At 42.4% G+C, this 19,083-nt stretch overlaps 1 protein-coding gene across 2 annotated transcripts in view; it reads left to right on the top strand.

Annotated features, from left to right (window-relative positions):
* Positions 1-9,738: 9,738 nt before the first annotated feature.
* Positions 9,739-19,083, top strand: part of HABP4 (hyaluronan binding protein 4) — a 36,590-nt gene continuing 27,245 nt past the window's right edge. For both annotated transcript variants that reach the window (XM_079926135.1, XM_079926134.1), the window contains exons 1-2: positions 9,739-10,190; positions 14,978-15,140. In XM_079926135.1, the coding sequence (XP_079782261.1) occupies positions 9,830-10,190; positions 14,978-15,140 (524 nt within the window). In that variant the 5' untranslated portion in view covers positions 9,739-9,829. The remainder of the gene's footprint in view (positions 10,191-14,977; positions 15,141-19,083) is intronic.

Genomic DNA, 19,083 nt, shown 5'->3' with positions numbered 1-19,083 from the left:
TGGCAGGCCTGACACACAGATGATGCTCAGTAAAAGCTGGTCAAATCTTCACTGCTCGTTAATAGTCTCAGGCAGCATAAAGTCTCTGGGAAATACTCTACAAGGGAAGTGCCCATCCTCTCAGAAAGAACCACTGCCCCTTTGTCAGTAACCCCTGGCTAGGACTGAGAATTCCAAAAGAGAGGACGGTGACTTTGAGAAGCAAAGACCTCTGCGGGTGTATGGAAAGGTGTTCAGATATCCACAGGAAAAGCCTCTGGAGGAGAGCCAGCCACCAGGGCCAGAACAGGCAGGGCAGGGACTTCTGTTAGGGTCTTGGGAAACCATGGGGTAGGGTGAGCCTCTTTGAGCCAATATAGAAGATAGCAAACCTATTGGGCTTTTTCCCTTTGGGGTAATTATATTTTTTCTAAAATATGAAAGCAGCTTGGACTTGGACTTGAGGGCTGGTTTCAAATTCCAGCTTTACGACTTGTTACCTCTGTGACATCAGACAGACCTTTTAGTTTTTTCACTATAATTTCCTCATGGTTAAAATGGTGATAATAACACCTATCTTTCAAGATCCTTCTAAGGATTCCCAGTCATAATATGATTGCTCAGCTGATTAATGTATTGAAGTATGTCTACAAGAAGTGAACACCAACAGGGTGAATTTGAGGGATTTCTAAGTAGGAACTGGGGGGTACAGGGGGTGGGGGATATTAGGACAAGCCTTCCATGTAGTAGACTGGGTCCTAGAGGGTTTTTAGTTCTATTTATAAACATCTATAAATGTGGAGTCTAATATAACAAATTTAAAAATATTCCCAAGGAGAATAAGCTAATCTCCTAAGAGGGAAAAATGGACTCCTCAGGTGCCAAGTAAAGAAGGATCTGAGGGCTTCCCTGGTGGTACAGTGGTTAAGAATCCGCCTGCCAAAGCAGGGGACACGGGTTCGAGCCCTGGTCTGGGAAGATCCTATGTGCCGCGGAGCAACTAAGCCCGAGTGCCACAACTACTGAACCTGCGCTCTAGAGCCCGGGAGCCACAACTACTGAGCCCATGTGCCACAACTGCTGAAGCACACACGCCTAGAGTCCATGCTCCACAGCAAGAGAAGCCACTGCAATGAGAAGCCTGCTCACTACAACAAAGAGTAACCCCCACTCGCCGCAACTAAAGAAAGCCCACATGCAGCAATGAAGACCCAACACAGCCACAAATAAATAAATAAAATTAATAAATTAATAAAAAAACAAAAAATCACTTCTTTAAAAAAAAATTAAAGAAAAAGAAGGAGCTGAAAGAGCTCTGGTGGTCCTAGGGGTGGCAGGACAGAGGTCTGTTACACTGGGAGAGGCCTCAATGGCTCAGAGCTTGGGCTTGGATGACAATTTAGAGATGGGAGATGAGGCTTCCGTGTATGAAGACTTATTAAATAGTTCTCTCTGGTAGCTATAGTGATTCTTAGAAAAGTAGCCAACTCTAGAGGAAGCCCCTCATCACCTCTGAGTGATCCAGGCAGCAGCTGATTTCCACAGCATTTCCATAAGCCAACTGTAGCTTTGATTGACTAATCCAAGAATGGGATGTAAAGCTCATGTCCCTCTCCTCAATTTAAAACTCTCTTCTAATAATTACTTGAGTGTGAGAATATGTGTATCTAGAGTCTTACATGCCAGCATTATTGAAAATGGTGAAGCATGGGAAACACCAAAATACCCATGAATAGAAAACTGGTTCAGGACACTGTAGTATGCTAGTTATTGATTTATTATCTCACATCTGCCAATTCATCCTTCATTGCCTGCTCCACAAAAATGGATCTAGGTCCTTTAAATCATTTTCCTTTGCCAGTGGAAGGTGTCAGACTCTGGTAGTAGCAGGTGCTGAAAGGACACTGGAAGAGAAAGAGCTTTTCTTTTCCTTGTTCTGCGGTACATTGTCACCAGGCTCCTACAGAGCATGCTTTTTTCTCCACTAACTCCAAGTGTTTTTTTCTGTACTGTTTGCGGGGCTTCTGCTCTTTCCAGCTGTCAACATGGACAGTTAGCCAGGAGCCTCAGAATGCGTGGGCCTGTGTCTCAGCCCAGGTGACTGCTCCTGGCACCCTCTTCTCTGCCTCCTGTGTGTACACACTAGAGCCCCATAAGGCTAGACATCTAATGGGCCAGTCAGCCAAACTTTGTTCCATGCAGTGTCCAGAGTCTCCTCATCCCAAGCGATACACAGGAGTGCGCTGGGTTCCTACAGAGTGTGATTGCCCCAGCTTCTGGTTCCAGCAGTGTCAACAGTGGCACTTGACTCCCTTTATGCACCCCCCTACCCCATAAGCCTTTAGTCACCTAGGCCCTGGGGTGCTGCTCCTGCTTTCCCAGTGATTGTGGACCATCTATGACCCAGAAAACTTCTCAACCATCCAATGGGCTATAACCAACACCTTCCTCAGTGACGTCTGAACTCCCTTCCAACTTTATCCTTCCTTGGATACCCTTCCTCAGTCCTAGGGTACCTTTTAGAATTCTTTTTCTAACCTTATAGTTACTCTCCTATCATAAGTTAATAATTCTTTATGTTAAGCTTCCCTGTTTACTGCGTGTTTCTGTCTTTTGATTGGACCCAGATCACATACAGTGTAATATTTTATGGCCATTAAAATGATGACATTGAGGGGCTTCCCTGGTGGGGCAGTGGTTGAGAGTCCGCCTGCCGATGCAGGGGACGCGGGTTCATGCCCCGGTCCGGGAAGATCCCACATGCCGCGGAGCGGCTGGGCCCGTGAGCCATGGCCGCTGAGCCTGCGCGTCCAGAGCCTGTGCTCCGCAATGGGAGAGGCTACAACAGTGAGACGCCTGCGTACTGCAAAAAAAAAAAAAAAATGATGACATTGATGTATTTATTGACACAGAACTATGTCTCTGACATTGTTGAGTGAAAAGAGCAGATATGTAAAATTATATGTATGTTTACATACATGAAGAAGACTAGAAGGATGCTTAGAAAATGTGAGCAGTGATAATTTGTGGGTGGTGGTATTTCAGATGAGTTTTACTTTCTTTGTGCTTTTCATAGTTTTAATTTCTTTCAGTGAGCATGTATAATTTCACACAAGCAATAAAGTTTATTTCTCCCAATCCTCAGAAAACTCTGGTGATACACCCTAAATTTAAAAGATAAAGTCCAAACTCCTTACCACGGCACATAAAGTAATTCAAGGTATGGCCCCTTCTTGTTGGTATAGCCCCATATTTTACCATTCTACACAGAAATTCTAGTTAATCCAAAGTTCCCAATTTTATACCTATGGGTCTTTGCACATGTAATTCTCCCTGGACTGGCTTAATCATTCATCAAAGCCCTCCTTTCTAGAGCCTTTCCCAATTCATTCCCCTTAACCTTGTGTTAAGGCATTAAGTTCATCAAAGGACATGTAGCTAGAGGACTTTGCAGTGGAAGAGGTGGTCCGAGCCTCTGCTGGTGCAGGATCTCTGTCCTTCCTTGGTGGTCAGACTCTTTTTCATTGTGTGCCTGGGTCCCAGGCTGAGCACCTCAAACTCACCAGCTGCCAGATAAGACTACACTAGTCAACAACAAGTGATGACCAGGCTTCCATCAGGTGGTACTAACAGATCCCATTGCTGGCTTTGTATTTTTACTTTAGCTTAGTGCTTCCCAAATTCTACTGTGCACAGACACTTCTTAGGGATATTGTAAAATGCAGAATCAGATTCAGTAGCTCTGTGGTGGGCCTGAGATTGTGCATTTCTAAAAAGCTCCTGGGTGATTTGCAGTTGCTGGCCCACAGATCATCCTTAGAGAGTTAGATGTGAGCTTATTTTTAAAACATTTCTGAAATATAATCTAAGCAGAAGAGCAGCCCTATTTCAACATCTTAGTCAATTCAAACTTAGCACGAACACACTATAGCTTTCATTCCACAAAATTATATTTTTAGGGATCTAAATATACCACTTCCCCCACTAGGGTCTCAGTGAGCACTCCCTAACATAATTCTATTGGTGATATAATTACAGACCCTTAGGTCTCTTCTGAGAACTGTGCCTTATGTGCACAATGTCTGCCCCCACCTTGCATAGCTCTTTAAGGAGAGAAGCCATGTCCTGCTCACACCAAAGCTGTTAGCTCAGTACTTAGCAGGAAAGCATTATGGTTAGGAGTGTAGACTCAAGTTCATGATCCCAGCTCTACCACTTACTGAGGCACTCACCTCATGGCACTGTAACACGGGGACAGTAGAAGCATCTACCTCTTCAGGCTGTTGTAAGGACTAAACAAAGAGAAAATGCTTAGAATGATGGCTAGCACCTAGTAAGCCCTATATAAAATTCAGCTATGATTATTAGCAAATGTGTGGAATAATGAATCTTTCAGAAAAAAGAAACAGTATCACATCCATTTAATCATGTAAATGTATTAATTAACTTACACACATTAATTCGTTTGTTGCATTTTTACTTTGTAACACATGCAAAATTTTCAGGAGCACATGCATACAAAGAAGAAACTCATTTATTCATACAACAAATATCTCCTGGATGAAAAGCATTTTTGCAGGCACTGAAGATGAAGCCAAAAAGAAGGGAAGGAGGGGACAGAAAAACGAATTAGATATGACTTCTGGTCTTAGGGAGGAGAAGTAAGGAGAAAGAATTATAATGCAGGGCACAGCAAATCCAGTACTACAAGAGGGGTGCCAATAACATGTTCATGCTAATCATCACCTGTGGGGAATTCTGTTTGTTACCTACCCGGCCATCCATTCCTATCTGCTGGTATTGGAAACCTTATCTTCCTTGGGGACTTGCTCCCTCCACTCAGCCCCGGTTGAGGGGGCTGACTCCAGCTTGACCTGGTGAACTAGGCCGGCTGATCAGAGAATCAAATGCCCTTCACTATAGCAACTGGTTCAAAGGTGTACTCATGACCCAAGAAAGGCAATGATTCAATTCTGGGATTCCTATGCTAATGTTGCCAGAAAGGCCCTTTCTTTTCCTGCTGGCCTTACAACTATAAGGGCTTAAATATGGTACTACTGGGACCATCTACAAAGTGGAACTGATAAAAGGGAAGCCAATACAGAAGAAAATATAGCAAAGAGATGGCACGGGGCAGAGAGAGAGATGAGGTCCTGGTACGGTTTATCCCTGACCCAGCTATGCCTGATTCAATCACGGACTTTTTTCTTGAGCCAACAAATCCTTTGTTTTAATTATAGGTTTTCTGTTGCTCACAACTGGAAGGATCCAGAATAAATGTAGAATTTAGAAGTTCTAAAATAAATTATTTTATTCAGGCTTGGTTAAAGTTACAACCAAGACCAACATTTTAATAGTAGGAATTTTGAGAGAATAAAAAACTCTTCTATTGGCATGAGTGCCTTGAGGATATAAAGCACTGTGGTAGCCAGTAACATCTTGACATAAGAAAGCTGGAAAGAGGACTTCCCTGGTGGCGCAATGGATAAGAATCCTCCTGCCAATGCAGGGGACACGGGTTCGATCTCTGGTCTGGGAAGATCCCACATGCCGCGGAGCAACTAAGCCTGCGCGCCACAACTGCTGAAGCCCACGTGCCCTAGAGCCCATGCTCCACAACAGGAGAAGCCACTGCAAGGAGAAGCCACCACAAGGAGAAGCCCGTGCTCCACAATGAAACGCAGTCCCTGCTGGCTACAACTAGAGAAAGCCCGCGCGCAGAAACAAAGACCCAACGCAGCCAAAAATAAAGAAATTTAAAAAAAAGCTGGAAAGAACCTCAGTGACAACAAGAATACAAATATTAGTAGGCTGGGTGCAGGTCCTTTCCTGGTTTAAATATTCTGTTTCTGGTCGTCATAAATGGAATGTGGCTTGCTGGAAGTTCTCCTGCAGCATCCTGATTGTTAATGATTTATGGTTCTATAACCCCTAACTTTGAGACTGTGTAGTTGCTTTATTCATTTGCTGTGGGAAACTGAATTTAAATTCACTTCCACCTGGTAACAACTAAACCAGGACCTATAATTTCACTGATCTTATCACAATTGACTCAACTGGCACAAAAGACAGATGAGATCCTCTTAGAGTTGGGAAAAATATTTTTGTTCTTGCATATATTATTCAAGTAGAAACAACTGTAAAATAATGTGAAATTTTTTAACCTTTTAAAATTTACTTCTTTCGTTTTATCTTCCCATCAACCATATGCGGAACACAGGACCAATTTTAATCATCCTAGTTTTACAGAGGAGAAAGGTAAGCAAAGAGGGAGTAATAATTCAGTGGCAAAACAGAGTATGTGGAATGATGATTCACAAAAACTCACACCCTTTATAGCCTGACTGATCCCTCCGCCTTGGCCCTCACCCAGGTGTTGCTCTTTGCATGTAATCAAAGGTAACAAAGCTACATGCTTGTAAATTCTCTAACTTTCTGTGAATTTTAAGTCAATCTGGAAGATTTTAGTATATTTTATTTTATGATTCCTAGTGGAGTTTGCCTATTAATTAACTCAAGGCAATTTACATTTTGTATGTAGTTAAACTTCCCTGCATTTCCACTGATGCCAATAAGTAACTGCTATGGAAGGGCTGGTGGTATCGTTCAGCATCCACACTTCACTGCTTTTTTGGTATGCTTTATTTTCTGAGTTGTATGGTTGTGTGCATGTTTTGGTTTTTTTCTCTTTGGTATCATAATTACTATCAAATAGCTTTTACTGAGGATCTACTCTGTGCCAGGTATGGTGATGAACACTTCATATGCATTATTGGACCCAGTTCTCACAATAACCCTCTGAAGCAGGTACCATTATTTTCTCTGTTTTACAGATGAGAAAACTGAAGCACAAGAATAAGGAATATGTCCAAGGTTACAAAGTCAGTTAGTGGCATAGCCAGGATTCAAATCATGGTCTAAATCCAAAATATAAGCTTTAAAAAAATTGTGGCCAAATACACATAAAGTTTACTATTTTCGCCATTTTACAGTTCAGTGGTATTTAACCGTCACCACTATTTAGTTCCAGAAAAATTTCATCACTCTAAAAGGCAACCTCATGCCCTTTAAGCAGTCAATCCCCATTCTTTCTCCCCTGAGCCCCTGGCAACCACTAATCTGCTTTCTATCTCTATGGATTTGCCAATTCTGGACATTTCATATAAATGAAATCATACAATTTGTGACCCTTTGTGTCTGGTTTCTTCCACTTTGCATAATGTTTTCAAGGTTCATCCACGTTGTAGCAGGTATTAGTACTTCATTCCCTTTTCTGACCAAATATTAATCCATTGCACCCCATTTTGTTTATCCATTCATCAGCTGATGTGCATTTGGTGGTTTCTACCTTTTGGCTCTTGCGAGTAGTGCTGCTATAAACACTCAGGTACAAGTTTTTGTCTGAACACCTGCTCTCAATTCTTTTGGATAAAAAGTATAGGCTTATTATTATTATTATTTTTTGCGGTACGCGGGCCTCTCACTGTTGTGGCCTCTCCCGTTGCGGAGCACAGGCTCCGGACGTGCAGGCTCAGCGGCCATGGCTCACGGGCCCAGCCGCTCCGCGGCATGTGGGATCTTCCCGAACCCGGGCACGAACCCGCGTCCCCTGCATCGGCAGGCAGACTCTCAACCATTGTGCCACCAGGGAAGCCCAAGTATAGGCTTTTGATCATAAGCCTCTGTTGACTCCAAGAAGGAGAAGACCAGATATCTTAAAATCTTCATTCAACGAATATTTACTGAGAACCTATGGTACAGCTACCTAGAATGCTAAGCACTGGGAATATGTTGTAATAATGAATAAGACAGACATCATCCCTGTTCTCCTCCTCGGGAATGACAGAAAGTTGAATAAGTGAATAAAACACAGACCTGGCAACAGTTAAGATTAAGGGCTCCTTTTCCATTTGCTATTAAAGGAAAGTAAAAGTTGGTACTGATGTATCTGAGCAAGATGCTGTAACAGAATGCTTTTGATGCAAGAAACAAGTACAACTAAGACTAGTTTAAACAATAATGGCATTTATTGTCTTACATAATAATAAGTCTGAGGCAGGAAGTTTCCCGATTGTGGCAAGTCAGCAGCTCCACATCATCAAGGAACTAGGTTTTCTCCATCCTTCTTCTCTGCCATCCTCATAGTCACAATAAGGGCCAGCACTCTAGGCATCATGTCCTCCTCACATAACAAGGACCAAAGAACAGAAGTGGAAAGTTAGAAGATCCTGTCGCAATCCCTTTTTAGATACAAGAAGAATGATCCCTCCAAGAAATCCTGCAGAATACTTTCCCTCAGGTCTGTTCTGCCAGATTTGCCCCAGAAGCCTATTCCTACACCAATCATTGGTAGGGGAATGAAATTACAATGGGTGATTTAAGATTAATCAAGTTTGAGGCTGGAAAAGGGCGCAGTTCCCCCCTGGGGCAAACAGCTCCCTGATGCCCTAACAAAATACAGATTTTGGGAAAGTGTAAGAGGGAAAGGAAGGGCTGTAGTATAGGCAGCCAAGAGTGTCTCCACCAGTGCCTAGGCAAGAATTCCTGGAGAAAGTCCAATTCACAGTTCTTCTCTGAACTTCAAGCCCTCAGTTGAATAAAACAACCAACGAACCAAACAAACAAAACAAACACCCAAACCCTAAACTTCAACATGTCCAAGACTGAACTTATGATTCTCAACAAAGTGGTCTATAAATGCTCTGTTTCTTTGTGAATAGCATCACCATTCCAGTTGCAAGAGCCAGAAAAATAGGAGTCATCATACTCTCCTCCTTTTTCCTCACCACCCATATCTAGTGCATCACTGAGTCCTGTTGATATAACCTCCAAAATAGCTCTTGGATCTACTACTCTCTTCACCTCCACCGACAGTATCCACCATCCAAGGATAGTGATCACCACCTTTTCCCTGGAGCTCTGCAGCAATCTTCAGTTTGGTCTCCCTGCATCCATTTTGACCTCCCTCTAACCTAGTCCTTCACATTACAGCTAGAGTGGCCTTTTCAAACACATGCTCATGCTTAAAATTTGCTTGCCGCTGCTCCCAGAATAAAGACCAAAATAAGGCCTTCCTCCAACTCTTAGCAATCCATTTCCTTGAGCTTGAATGGGCTGTGCTCCACCCCAACTCAAGACTTGTGCACTTGCCGTTACTCACGGCCCTTGCCATCCTTCAGATCTCAGCTTAACCGTCATTCCCTGGGAAAGCCTCTCCAAACTTCCTAATTAGGTCAAGTCCCTCTGCTATAGGATCATAGAGAAGTCTGTGCCTTTTCTTCAGGGCACTTTTCTGCCTATAGGCTGTAAGATCTGCTAAAACAGAGAGCTAGTATCTCCTACAACATAACGCCAGGCACATAATAAGTGTACACTATACAGTTGTTGAATGGCTCAATCAATGTGTAAACTTCAAAGAAGTATGGCCGATGATGAATGTGGACCCAGTCCCAGAGAGAACATAAATTATGGCCGTGACCCACCTGCAGGGTCCAGCAGCCTGGACCGCAACGTTCCTTGCTCCTCCCAGTAGCTCCGCCCTTTGGGTCCAGCCCCTCCCTGCCGAATCGTGGGGAGGGGCATAGAGGTCGCATGACGTGACAGCAGCCGGTCGCTGATTGGGTTTCCAGGCGTGCTGGCTAGGAAAGGGAGCGAGTCCGCGTGCGCTGATTGGCTGGCGGGAAGCGGCTGGACGGGCGGTGGCGGCGGCGCGGGGGCGGGCGCTGGTAGGGATGGGACTGGGCTGGGGCGGGAGGGCGGTAGCTGCGGGTAGGATGGGTCCTTGCTGCCGGCTTCGCTGAGACTCGCTCGCGTGGACTGCCCGCGGCGGGCCCGCAGTGGCGGCGGCGGCATGAAGGGCGCTCTGGGGAGTCCTGTGGCCGCGGCCGCCGCAGGCGCCGCGATGCAGGAGAGTTTCGGCTGTGTCGTGGCCAACCGCTTCCACCAGCTGCTAGACGACGAGTCGGACCCGTTCGACATCCTGCGCGAGGCCGAGCGCCGACGCCAGCAGCAGCTGCAGCGCAAGAGGCGCGACGAAGCGGCGGGGGCGGCGGCCGGGGCCGGCAACCGCGGCGGCAGGAGCCCGGCTGGGGCCTCGGGCCACAGACCCGGCGCGGGCGGCGGCCGGAGGGAGTCTCAGAAGGAGCGCAAGAGCCTCCCGGCCCCCGGCGCGCAGCAGCCAGACAGCCCAGGGGGCGGCCCTCAGCCGCCCGGTACGCGCGCTCCGCCCGGCACCTAGATGCCCCGGGGTGGGCGCGGTGGGCGGGAGGGGAAGGAGAATGGGGTCATGGAGGTCACCTCTCCTCAGCAGCCCCACGACCTCCTACTACGAGACTGGGATCACTGGAATCTGTTCCAGAAAGGGGAGGGGGCTCTGGGAAGAGTTGGCTGGAGTTGAGGGTCCCTGTGGCCGAGGAGGGTGGGAAAAGAGGACGGGGTGTAGGGTGTCACGCCCCTTCTGGCCTTTCCCAGTCCCTTCTGGGGGCGAAGGAGAGTGCAGGCTTGGAGTAGGGGGTTTCAGAACGCTGAAACAGCCTTTACAAGTTGGGCAAAGTTGAGGGATATTTCTGGGTTGGTGTGTGGGGGCGAACACTGAGGTCGCTGACCCGGGGCTCTCAGATCTAGAACTAGCAGGGACCTTCTCCATCCTCCAGCCCAACCTCTGCAAGATTCGCGTCGGGAGGCAAAAAGTAGCGTGGTGGGAAGGAGGGAGGGGAGCGCCTTTTAGGGAGAGTGGAGGAGGGTGCACCCGGACCCTGGGGGTGGCGGCGAGAGCCCGGGGTGTGTGAAGGATCGCCGGGGTGAGGGGCTGGGGCCTCTGTGATGGAGGGAAGTCCTGGGTGACCTCGGGGGCGGGCTGTGACGTCAGGGCCGCGAGCAGAATGCGGCGGGGGTGGACGCGGGGTCCCCAGCGCCTTCCAAGCTCTGTGCCTTCATCCATCCATCCCCCTTACGGAGCTTCCAGCAGTCATCCCGCACGGGTTTTCAATGTAGCAGGCAGCATTGATGGGTTGTGTAACTTGTCATTAACTCAAGCTGCTTTAAGAAAAGCGTTTTTAATTAACCTTTTCAACAAGAATATTCAAAGTTCCCCACTCCCTGCTTAGCCAGAACGGCAAGTACAAAGCTTGGTGTACTACTGTCTGCATCTAGGGGCGGAGGACGCTTAAGAGTCTTCTCACCTGAACTGCATCAGTGGCAAAGCCTCCAAGTTTCCACCTGTGTTTCCTCTGTTTTTCAAAAATGAGACAGTGGTCCTAAAGTTTCCATAAAAAGAATGTTAAGATGTATAATTCGACCACTCCAGCCAATGTTTGGCAGTGTATTCAACTTGGCTTTACTGGCTTGGTCCTTGCTTGATAAAAATCGTGCAGCCCAGCCCTGAGAGAATAACACCTGATTTGAGTGTTGGGGCTTTGACTCCTGCAACTAGGTAATGTTTACCTTTATCTGTGGAAAGTTCAATCCAGCATTATCTCTTGAAAATCAGAAAATTAAGTCACTATAATAAAAATATTGAAAATTATTTTAAATGCTATTGGATATCCCAAGACTCCTTGGTAGGCCGGTACAGTTATGAGCCTATTTAAACAGTGAGTGAGACTTGAGATAATTTGTACATTTTGCATTATGTTCTATCTTTTCTTTTAAATCTATTTAGATAAATATAGTTGTTCTATCTTTTCTTTTAAATCTATTTAGATAAATATAGTAATAAGAATTGGGAAAGGCTAAGCTTTATTTTTTAACAAGTGAAAATATGTATTCTAGTGTGAAACTGAATTTAGTTTTCTATGTCAATGTATTGCTTTTTAACCTTTTTACTATTAAAAATGTACATTTTTGTTATAAAAATTTTAAACAATTCAAAAGTGTATGAAGTATAGTGAAAATCCTGTATTTTTCTTATTTTAACACCTTGCATTTACATACATAAATGCACAGAGCTGCTTCTTTTTTTCTAAATTTACATGATATAAACTGGGTTGCAACCTGCATTTAGCGTTATGATCTAGTACAGTTATAACTTGCTAAACTAATAAACTTAGCACTGTAGTCTAGTACATTTATAACTTTTTTTTCTGTCAATCGTTTATGATCCAAGTGATCTGGCTTTTGAGATCTATATTAAAGAACTTTAGTTAGTTTTGTAGTTAAAATGGAAATTTTATAATTCTAGTTCTTTTTCAAGTATGTTATTTCAGGAGCAAACAGCTCATTAATTTCCGTTTATGTAGTTACTGTGCTAAATTTATCTGTAATGGGTGTTAGAGAGCTACTCTCTCAAGGTTTTGTAGCCCTAATTGATATGGACTGTACTTTTCTAACACTCAAAATTTTTAATTTAGTTAGAATATTATAAATGAATGCTTAGTGTAGACAAGAATCAAAGTCAAACAAGTTTGACATATAACGGAAACATTAATCTCAAAAGGATGTGGAAATCATAAGATTTTCCCATAGAAATAGGTTTTTAATGGCCTTCACTATTTAACAATATACATAGACCTTTGGATGAGCCTTGCTCAAAAAATTTGTTCTTGAAGTCTTCACAGGCTGTTTCAGCTTTGCTTTTCCTGGCCTTTCAGAACTAATCTCTGAGTCAAAGCTCAAATTTATTTGGGGGAAATCTCACTGTAAATTTGATTGTATTCTGTCCCTTCATGTGGGCTTGGGGTTACATCAGTGATGAGACTGCATATGCCAGCCTTTTATTGGAAAGGGCTAGTAAAATTCAATGTTTGCATATTCACTTGGAGCCGCTGATCTAGCACAGAAAAACTAGGTTCAGTTGCATTCTTTTTTTTTTTTTTGCGGTACGCGGGCCTCTCACTGTTGTGGCCTCTCCCGTCGCGGAGCACAGGCTCAGGACGCGCAGGCTCAGCGACCATGGCTCACGGGCCTAGCCGCTGCGCGGCATGTGGGATCTTCCCGGACCGGGGTACGAACCCGTGTCCCCTGCATCGGCAGGGGACTCTCAACCACTGCACCACCAGGGAAGCCCTCAGTTGCATTCTTGATCCCTTAGTAGTAAATTGTGGGAAAAACTGGACCCCTATTATCTTTGTTTTTTGGATTTTGGGAGGAAAAGGAAATGTTTGCAGGGTATTGATAATTATTCTAATAAGTTGCCAGTTATATTTAATGGCTTTCAACTTATACACAGAAGCTTTGGAAGAAGCTTTAGTATAAAGTATACAGCAAATGTCATTTTAAATTTTGAATGATGAATTCCAAATTTAATTGATACAATTTTTTAAATAACCTTGAAAGCAGAAAGAAGGTGGGAATAAGCTAAGTAATTCTGTAGTTGAGTGGAGATATTTAGTTGTTGTTTTTTTTTTTTAATTACAGGTTATGAATAGGACATTGGAAACTGTATTAAAGTAACTTTTCATATTGAGGGAAATGTATTGAAAAGTATTGTTACTGTTGATGTTCTTGCTGTTATGTCATGGTCTATTATAGTTTTCAACTTGTTAGATAGTTAACTTTCACAATAACATTTTCTACCTTACATTTTCAATGCCTCTTCCAAATTTGATCTCTCTTAGTAACGTGTATGCGCTCGGATCTGACACTGCATACTCCTGGGCAATTGGACACCAGTGTCAGTCTCTCTTTCTGCAATAAAAGCATAATGCTCTGTTTATGATAACATCTTCCCTATATCCTAAACATGTCACAAGCTCCGACTGGGGCTTCAGGAAGCAAATCAGATTTAAGCATCCTAGTTCATGGGACATTAACTTAAGATTGAACTTAGGTCTGTTGTGCAATATTTCACATTTCAAAAAAATACTTCGTTAGCTAACAAGTAATAAATTGCACAGTTTTGTGTTAGTGGTGTCACGACATGATTTTTGCTTTAAAATGAGATTAGTAACATATTGGAAATATGTTAATGTTTACATGTGCCTAGTTTATAAAGCTTAGATAGAAAATATTAAGTGGGAAAATAGGAGAATACATGTAAACATATATTTCTTAAGAATCACGAGTATCTGCCTAAGTAGAAGAGGAACCCGGTAGTTTAAAAAAATACCCATTAATTCAAGTACATTTAATATTTTTATAGCCATACAATAAATGTGGAGGGTGACATACCAAGAAAAATCTAAAATTTTCTACTAAAATGAAAATTGTACATAATGTTTGGGATGGAGACCTATTAAGTGTATACAAAGAAAAGATAAACACACATTTTTGGAAGATGATTTAAGAAGTAACAAAGTTCTTCACAATATATTCACCAAATATTAGTTGCCTTAAGACATAGACCCTGCTGAAAATTTTTAAAGCGTCAAAACCGAGAGGAGTAAAAAGAGAACAGAGAAGGCTGGAATGCCCCAGCCCCTACCTCCTCAGTGCTGGCCTCTCCATGGACGGGAGATGCCCCTTCAAGTGCTGGCCAGCCCTTGCACGAGTTGGCAAATACCAGCTTGGCCTTGTATTTGAGAAGTGTGATCATAAATGTATAAATCCCATCAAAGACCAGGAAAATCTGTTTTCAAGTGAGAAAGATACAATGGTACAAGCTATTTAAAAATGAAAACTTTATTAGCCAATGAATGATAAACTATAGTTGGGATTCTAAAAATATGTTCTGAAATACAGGGTATTTATCCTTTAATTTTCTGGAAGGAACTTAGCTACCATGTTTTGATAAAGCTGCTGTTGTGAAATGTAGTTGATAATATATCTCCGTTGCTATCACAGAGTCATTGTAAAATATTTGTAATTGTAAGTGAGTTGGTATAGTTTATCTTATCATAATTTCTAGGACATAAGGGATTCAATAGTAATGTCAAAGTTTTATTAAAAGACGACTCTGGGCAGTAGTAGTATCAGCAACCTTTTTTCTTCTCTGAACTTTTCCAAACTTCCCAAATTTTCCTATGGCATTGATTTCTAGAAAAGTAAAATTTAAAAGTACCTGTAATAACGTGCTGCTGCAGACCTTGTGTTCTAGCTCTCCCCTTTGATTCCTCCCTGTCAGGCCAGAAACGAACTTCCAGAAGAGGGGAGCAGCAAGGATGGAGTGAGAGCCGGGGGACAGAGGTGACGCTTGATAGAGCAGAGCGGAGATCCTACAGGGAATATCGACCCTATGAGACGGAGAGGCAGGCAGACTTTACACCTGAGAAGTTTACAGATGAAAGGTAAGTACTGCAGACCTCGGCCTGGAGGGTTGGGGGAACCAGAAGGATTTTCAGAGGACTACTAGCCTTTGCAACCTTTTTGTGGTGCCAGTCCTGGGAATATTTTGCCAATTTAAGTACCAAATTTAAGTACCAAATCATACTACCTTAGGTAACACGTGAAGCACCTTCCATTTATCTCATAGATGACCTTAAGTCTTGGTTCAGGAAATCATTACACAATGAAAAATGGATTACTTATTGGTAACTATGAAAAGCATTCTTATAACAAACTATATAGGAGTATGCTAAACTGATTAAATTTTCTTTTGAAATTTAGGCCAGAGATATAATTATGTTCTTGATTTAGCAGTACTAATTTGGGCTACTAATGAATTTAAACAAATTCCTAGCCCCATGTCAGGTCAATAGGTTATCATGATGAAATTGGACAAAAAACCTGATAAAATATGTGACACCAGTTTAAGGCTCCCATGCCTTCTCTAGAAAGTGCTCTGACCTGGAAGATGATCTCAGGCTGGTGCAGCCTGACACCCTTCTGAGTAATGTGGCAGCATGTGGGCTATCATGCCCACCTATACACGGGAAGCAGTTCTTAGTGTCTTATGCTTGGCACTAACAAGATGGATGCTTGCTGCCTCAAGTGTTTAATTATTAAACCTGCGTAGCACTGGGTTTAGATTAAAACAAAACAACTTGTGACTCACATTTAAAGGAAAAGAAAGTTAAAAAGGCTAAAAGAGACTAGAATAGTGTACAGTTGAATGTCAAGGGAGCCGTTATTCCCAAAGTCTTTCAACTTCTTGACTACCTATTCCACTACACATTCAAAACAGATGGTATATCTGCCACCATGTTAGAGGATGAGGGCCAGAGAAAGGCTTAATTCTGCTTTTTTTGGGTGATTAGTTCAAATTTGCTATGTAACAGCCGCAGTCTGCTTGCTTACAGAAAGCCTTCTGGATCAGAGCTGCTTATTTTGGGAAGCATTTGTGTATTTTTTTCCTTCACTGCAGGGATTTATTCTGTGGAAATACGGAAATTATAACTCATGTTTCCAGCTTTTTTAGTAGCAAAATTATGAGTTTTTTTAAAAGGATAAGTCTTTATATGTTACCATGAAAAAAACTGCCTATTAAGGGATGCCTATTTTGGATACAGGAAGTTTTAAGAATTATATAAGGAATTCCCATATACCCTCATCCAGATTCTCCAATAACATTTTACCACATTTGCTTTATCATACCCCTCCCTCACTCTCTCCCTCTCTTTCTCCTCTCTCTCTCTCTCTCTCTCTCTGTCTCTCTCTCTCTCTCTCACACACACACACACACGCACACACACACACACACACACACACACACACACACACACACACCCCTCTTTTTTCCTTGGCATTTGAGAGTAAGCTACAGGAATGTCTCTTTATCCCTAAATACTTTAAATATATTTCCTAAACACATGGTACAATTATCAAACTCATTAACATTGATGCAATACTATTATCTAATTCTCTAAATTATATAATCTACAGACTACTCAAATTGCACCAATTGTCCTACTAATATCCTTCTAGCAGAAGAAAAACAATTTTGGTTCAGGATCCAGTCCAGGAATGTGCATTGCATTTAGTCTTCTTTAATTTAAAACAGCTCTTTAGTCTTTCATTTATTTATGGATTTGACATTTTTTAAGAGTATGGACCAGTTATTTTGTAGAAGAGCCCAGAATTTGAGTTTGCCTGCTCAAATTCTTAATACTCACCAACCTATTAAAAAAGAGGATAAGCTACATGTAAAAGAATGAAATTAGAACGCTACCTGACACCATACACAAAAGTAAACTCCAAATGGATTAAAGACCTAAATGTAAGACCAGACGCTATAAAACCCTTAGAGGAAAACAGAGGAAAAACACTCTTTGACATAAACCACAGCAAGATCTTTTTTGACCCACCTCCTAGAGTAATGGAAATAAAAACAAAAATAAACAAATGGGACTTAGTTAAACTTAAAAGCTTTTGCACAGCCAAGGAAACCATAAACAAGATGAAAAGACAACCCTCAGAATGGGAGAAAATATTTGCAAATGAAACAACAAAGGATTAATCTCCAAAATATACAAACAGCTCATGGAGCTTAATATCAAAAAAACAAACAATCCAATTAAAAAATGGCTGGAAGACCTAAATAGACATTTCATCAAGGAAGACATACAGATGGCCAAGAGGCACGTGAAAAGATGCTCAACATCACTAATTACTAGAGAAATGCAGATCAAAACTACAATGAGGTATCACCTCATGTGGTCAGAATGGCTATTATCCAAAAATCTAGAAACAATAAATGCTGGAAAAGGTGTGGTGAAAAGGGAACCCTCCTGCACTTTGGCGGGAATGTAAATTGATACCACCACTATGGAAAACAGTATGGAGGATCATTAAAAAACTAAAAATAGAACTACCGAATGACCCAGCAGTCCCACTACTGGGCATATACCCTGAGAAAACCATAATTCAAAAAGAGACATGGGGCTTCCCTGGTGGTGCAGTGGTTGAGAGTCCACCTGCCGATGCAGGGGACACAGGTTCGTGCCCCGGTCCGGGAAGATCCCACATGCCGCGGAGCGGCTGGGCCTGTGAGCCATGGCCTCAGAGCTTGTGCGTCCGGAGCCTGTGCTCCGCAACGGGAGAGGCCACACAGTGAGAGGCCCACATACCGCAAAAAAAAAAAAAAGAGACATGTACCACAATGTTCATTGCAGCACTATTTAAGATAGCCAGGACATAGAGGCAACCTAAATGTCCATCGACAGATGAATGGATAAAGAAGATGTGACACATATATACAATGGAATATTACTCAGCCATAAAAAGAAACGAAATTGAGTTATTTGTAGTGAAGTGCATGGACCTAGAGTCTGTCATACAGAGTGAAGTAAGTCAGAAAGAAAAACAAATACCATATTCTAACGCATATATACGGAATCTAAAAAAAAAATATGGTACTGACAAACCTAGTTGCAGGACAGGAATAAAGATGTAGACATAGAGAACAGACTTGAGGACATGGGGTGGGAGGGGAAGCTGGGGCGAAGTGAGAGTAGCATTGATATATATACACTACTGAATGTGAAATAGTTAACTAGTGGGAAGCAGCAGCATAGCACAGGGAGATCAGCTCTGTGCTTTGTGATGACCTAGAAGGGTGGGATAGGGAGGGTGGGAGGGAGGCCCAAGCGGGAGGGGATATGGGGCCATATGTTTACATATGGCTGATTCACTTTGGTGTGCAACAGAAACTAACACAGTACTGTGAAGCAATTATACTCCAATAAAGATCTATTAAAAAAAAAAGAATGTATTTTATAAGAAGGGGATTATAAAGAAGCAATTGAGAATATATTTAATTGGGGGTGGGGTAAACCTGTGGGATAAAGAAAAATGATTTAAGGGATTAAAATAGACTAGAACACACAGGGTTATTTTTAGGGTCAGCTTCAGTTACTATTATATTATTAATGAATTCGTTATTTTATCAGTATCTGATCTAGAGTTCATGTAAATTTAGACCCGATTTTGACTATTGGCATTATTTTCCATATAGAGTTTTATGCTTCATTTCTTCTCAGTTTTTAGGTAGACTTCTTTTATGGCGCTGTCCAACTTCCTGGTTAAGAACTTACTGTTACTTTTCATTTGTCATTGTTTTAGAACTCTGCTTTAGATATTTACTGTAATGTGGAATCAGATTCTACAACAGTCTCTATTTATAATTTTGGTTTTGGTCCGGGGAGGTGGGAGACAGAAAAGCCAGCTTGGAGAATTGATTTAGGATGATGTTTCTTGAAAGAGACTGGCATAAAGTTAATGATTGGCGCTTCTGTATTTCTTTATCTTTTTGAGTAAGGAGAACTGTGAGTTTTGTATCTTTTTATCGGTGAT

The sequence above is a fragment of the Stenella coeruleoalba genome (assembly GCF_951394435.1).
Source record: "Stenella coeruleoalba genome assembly, chromosome: 7".
Lineage (NCBI taxonomy): Eukaryota > Metazoa > Chordata > Mammalia > Artiodactyla > Delphinidae > Stenella > Stenella coeruleoalba.
This window is presented reverse-complemented; position numbering and strand designations above follow the sequence as displayed.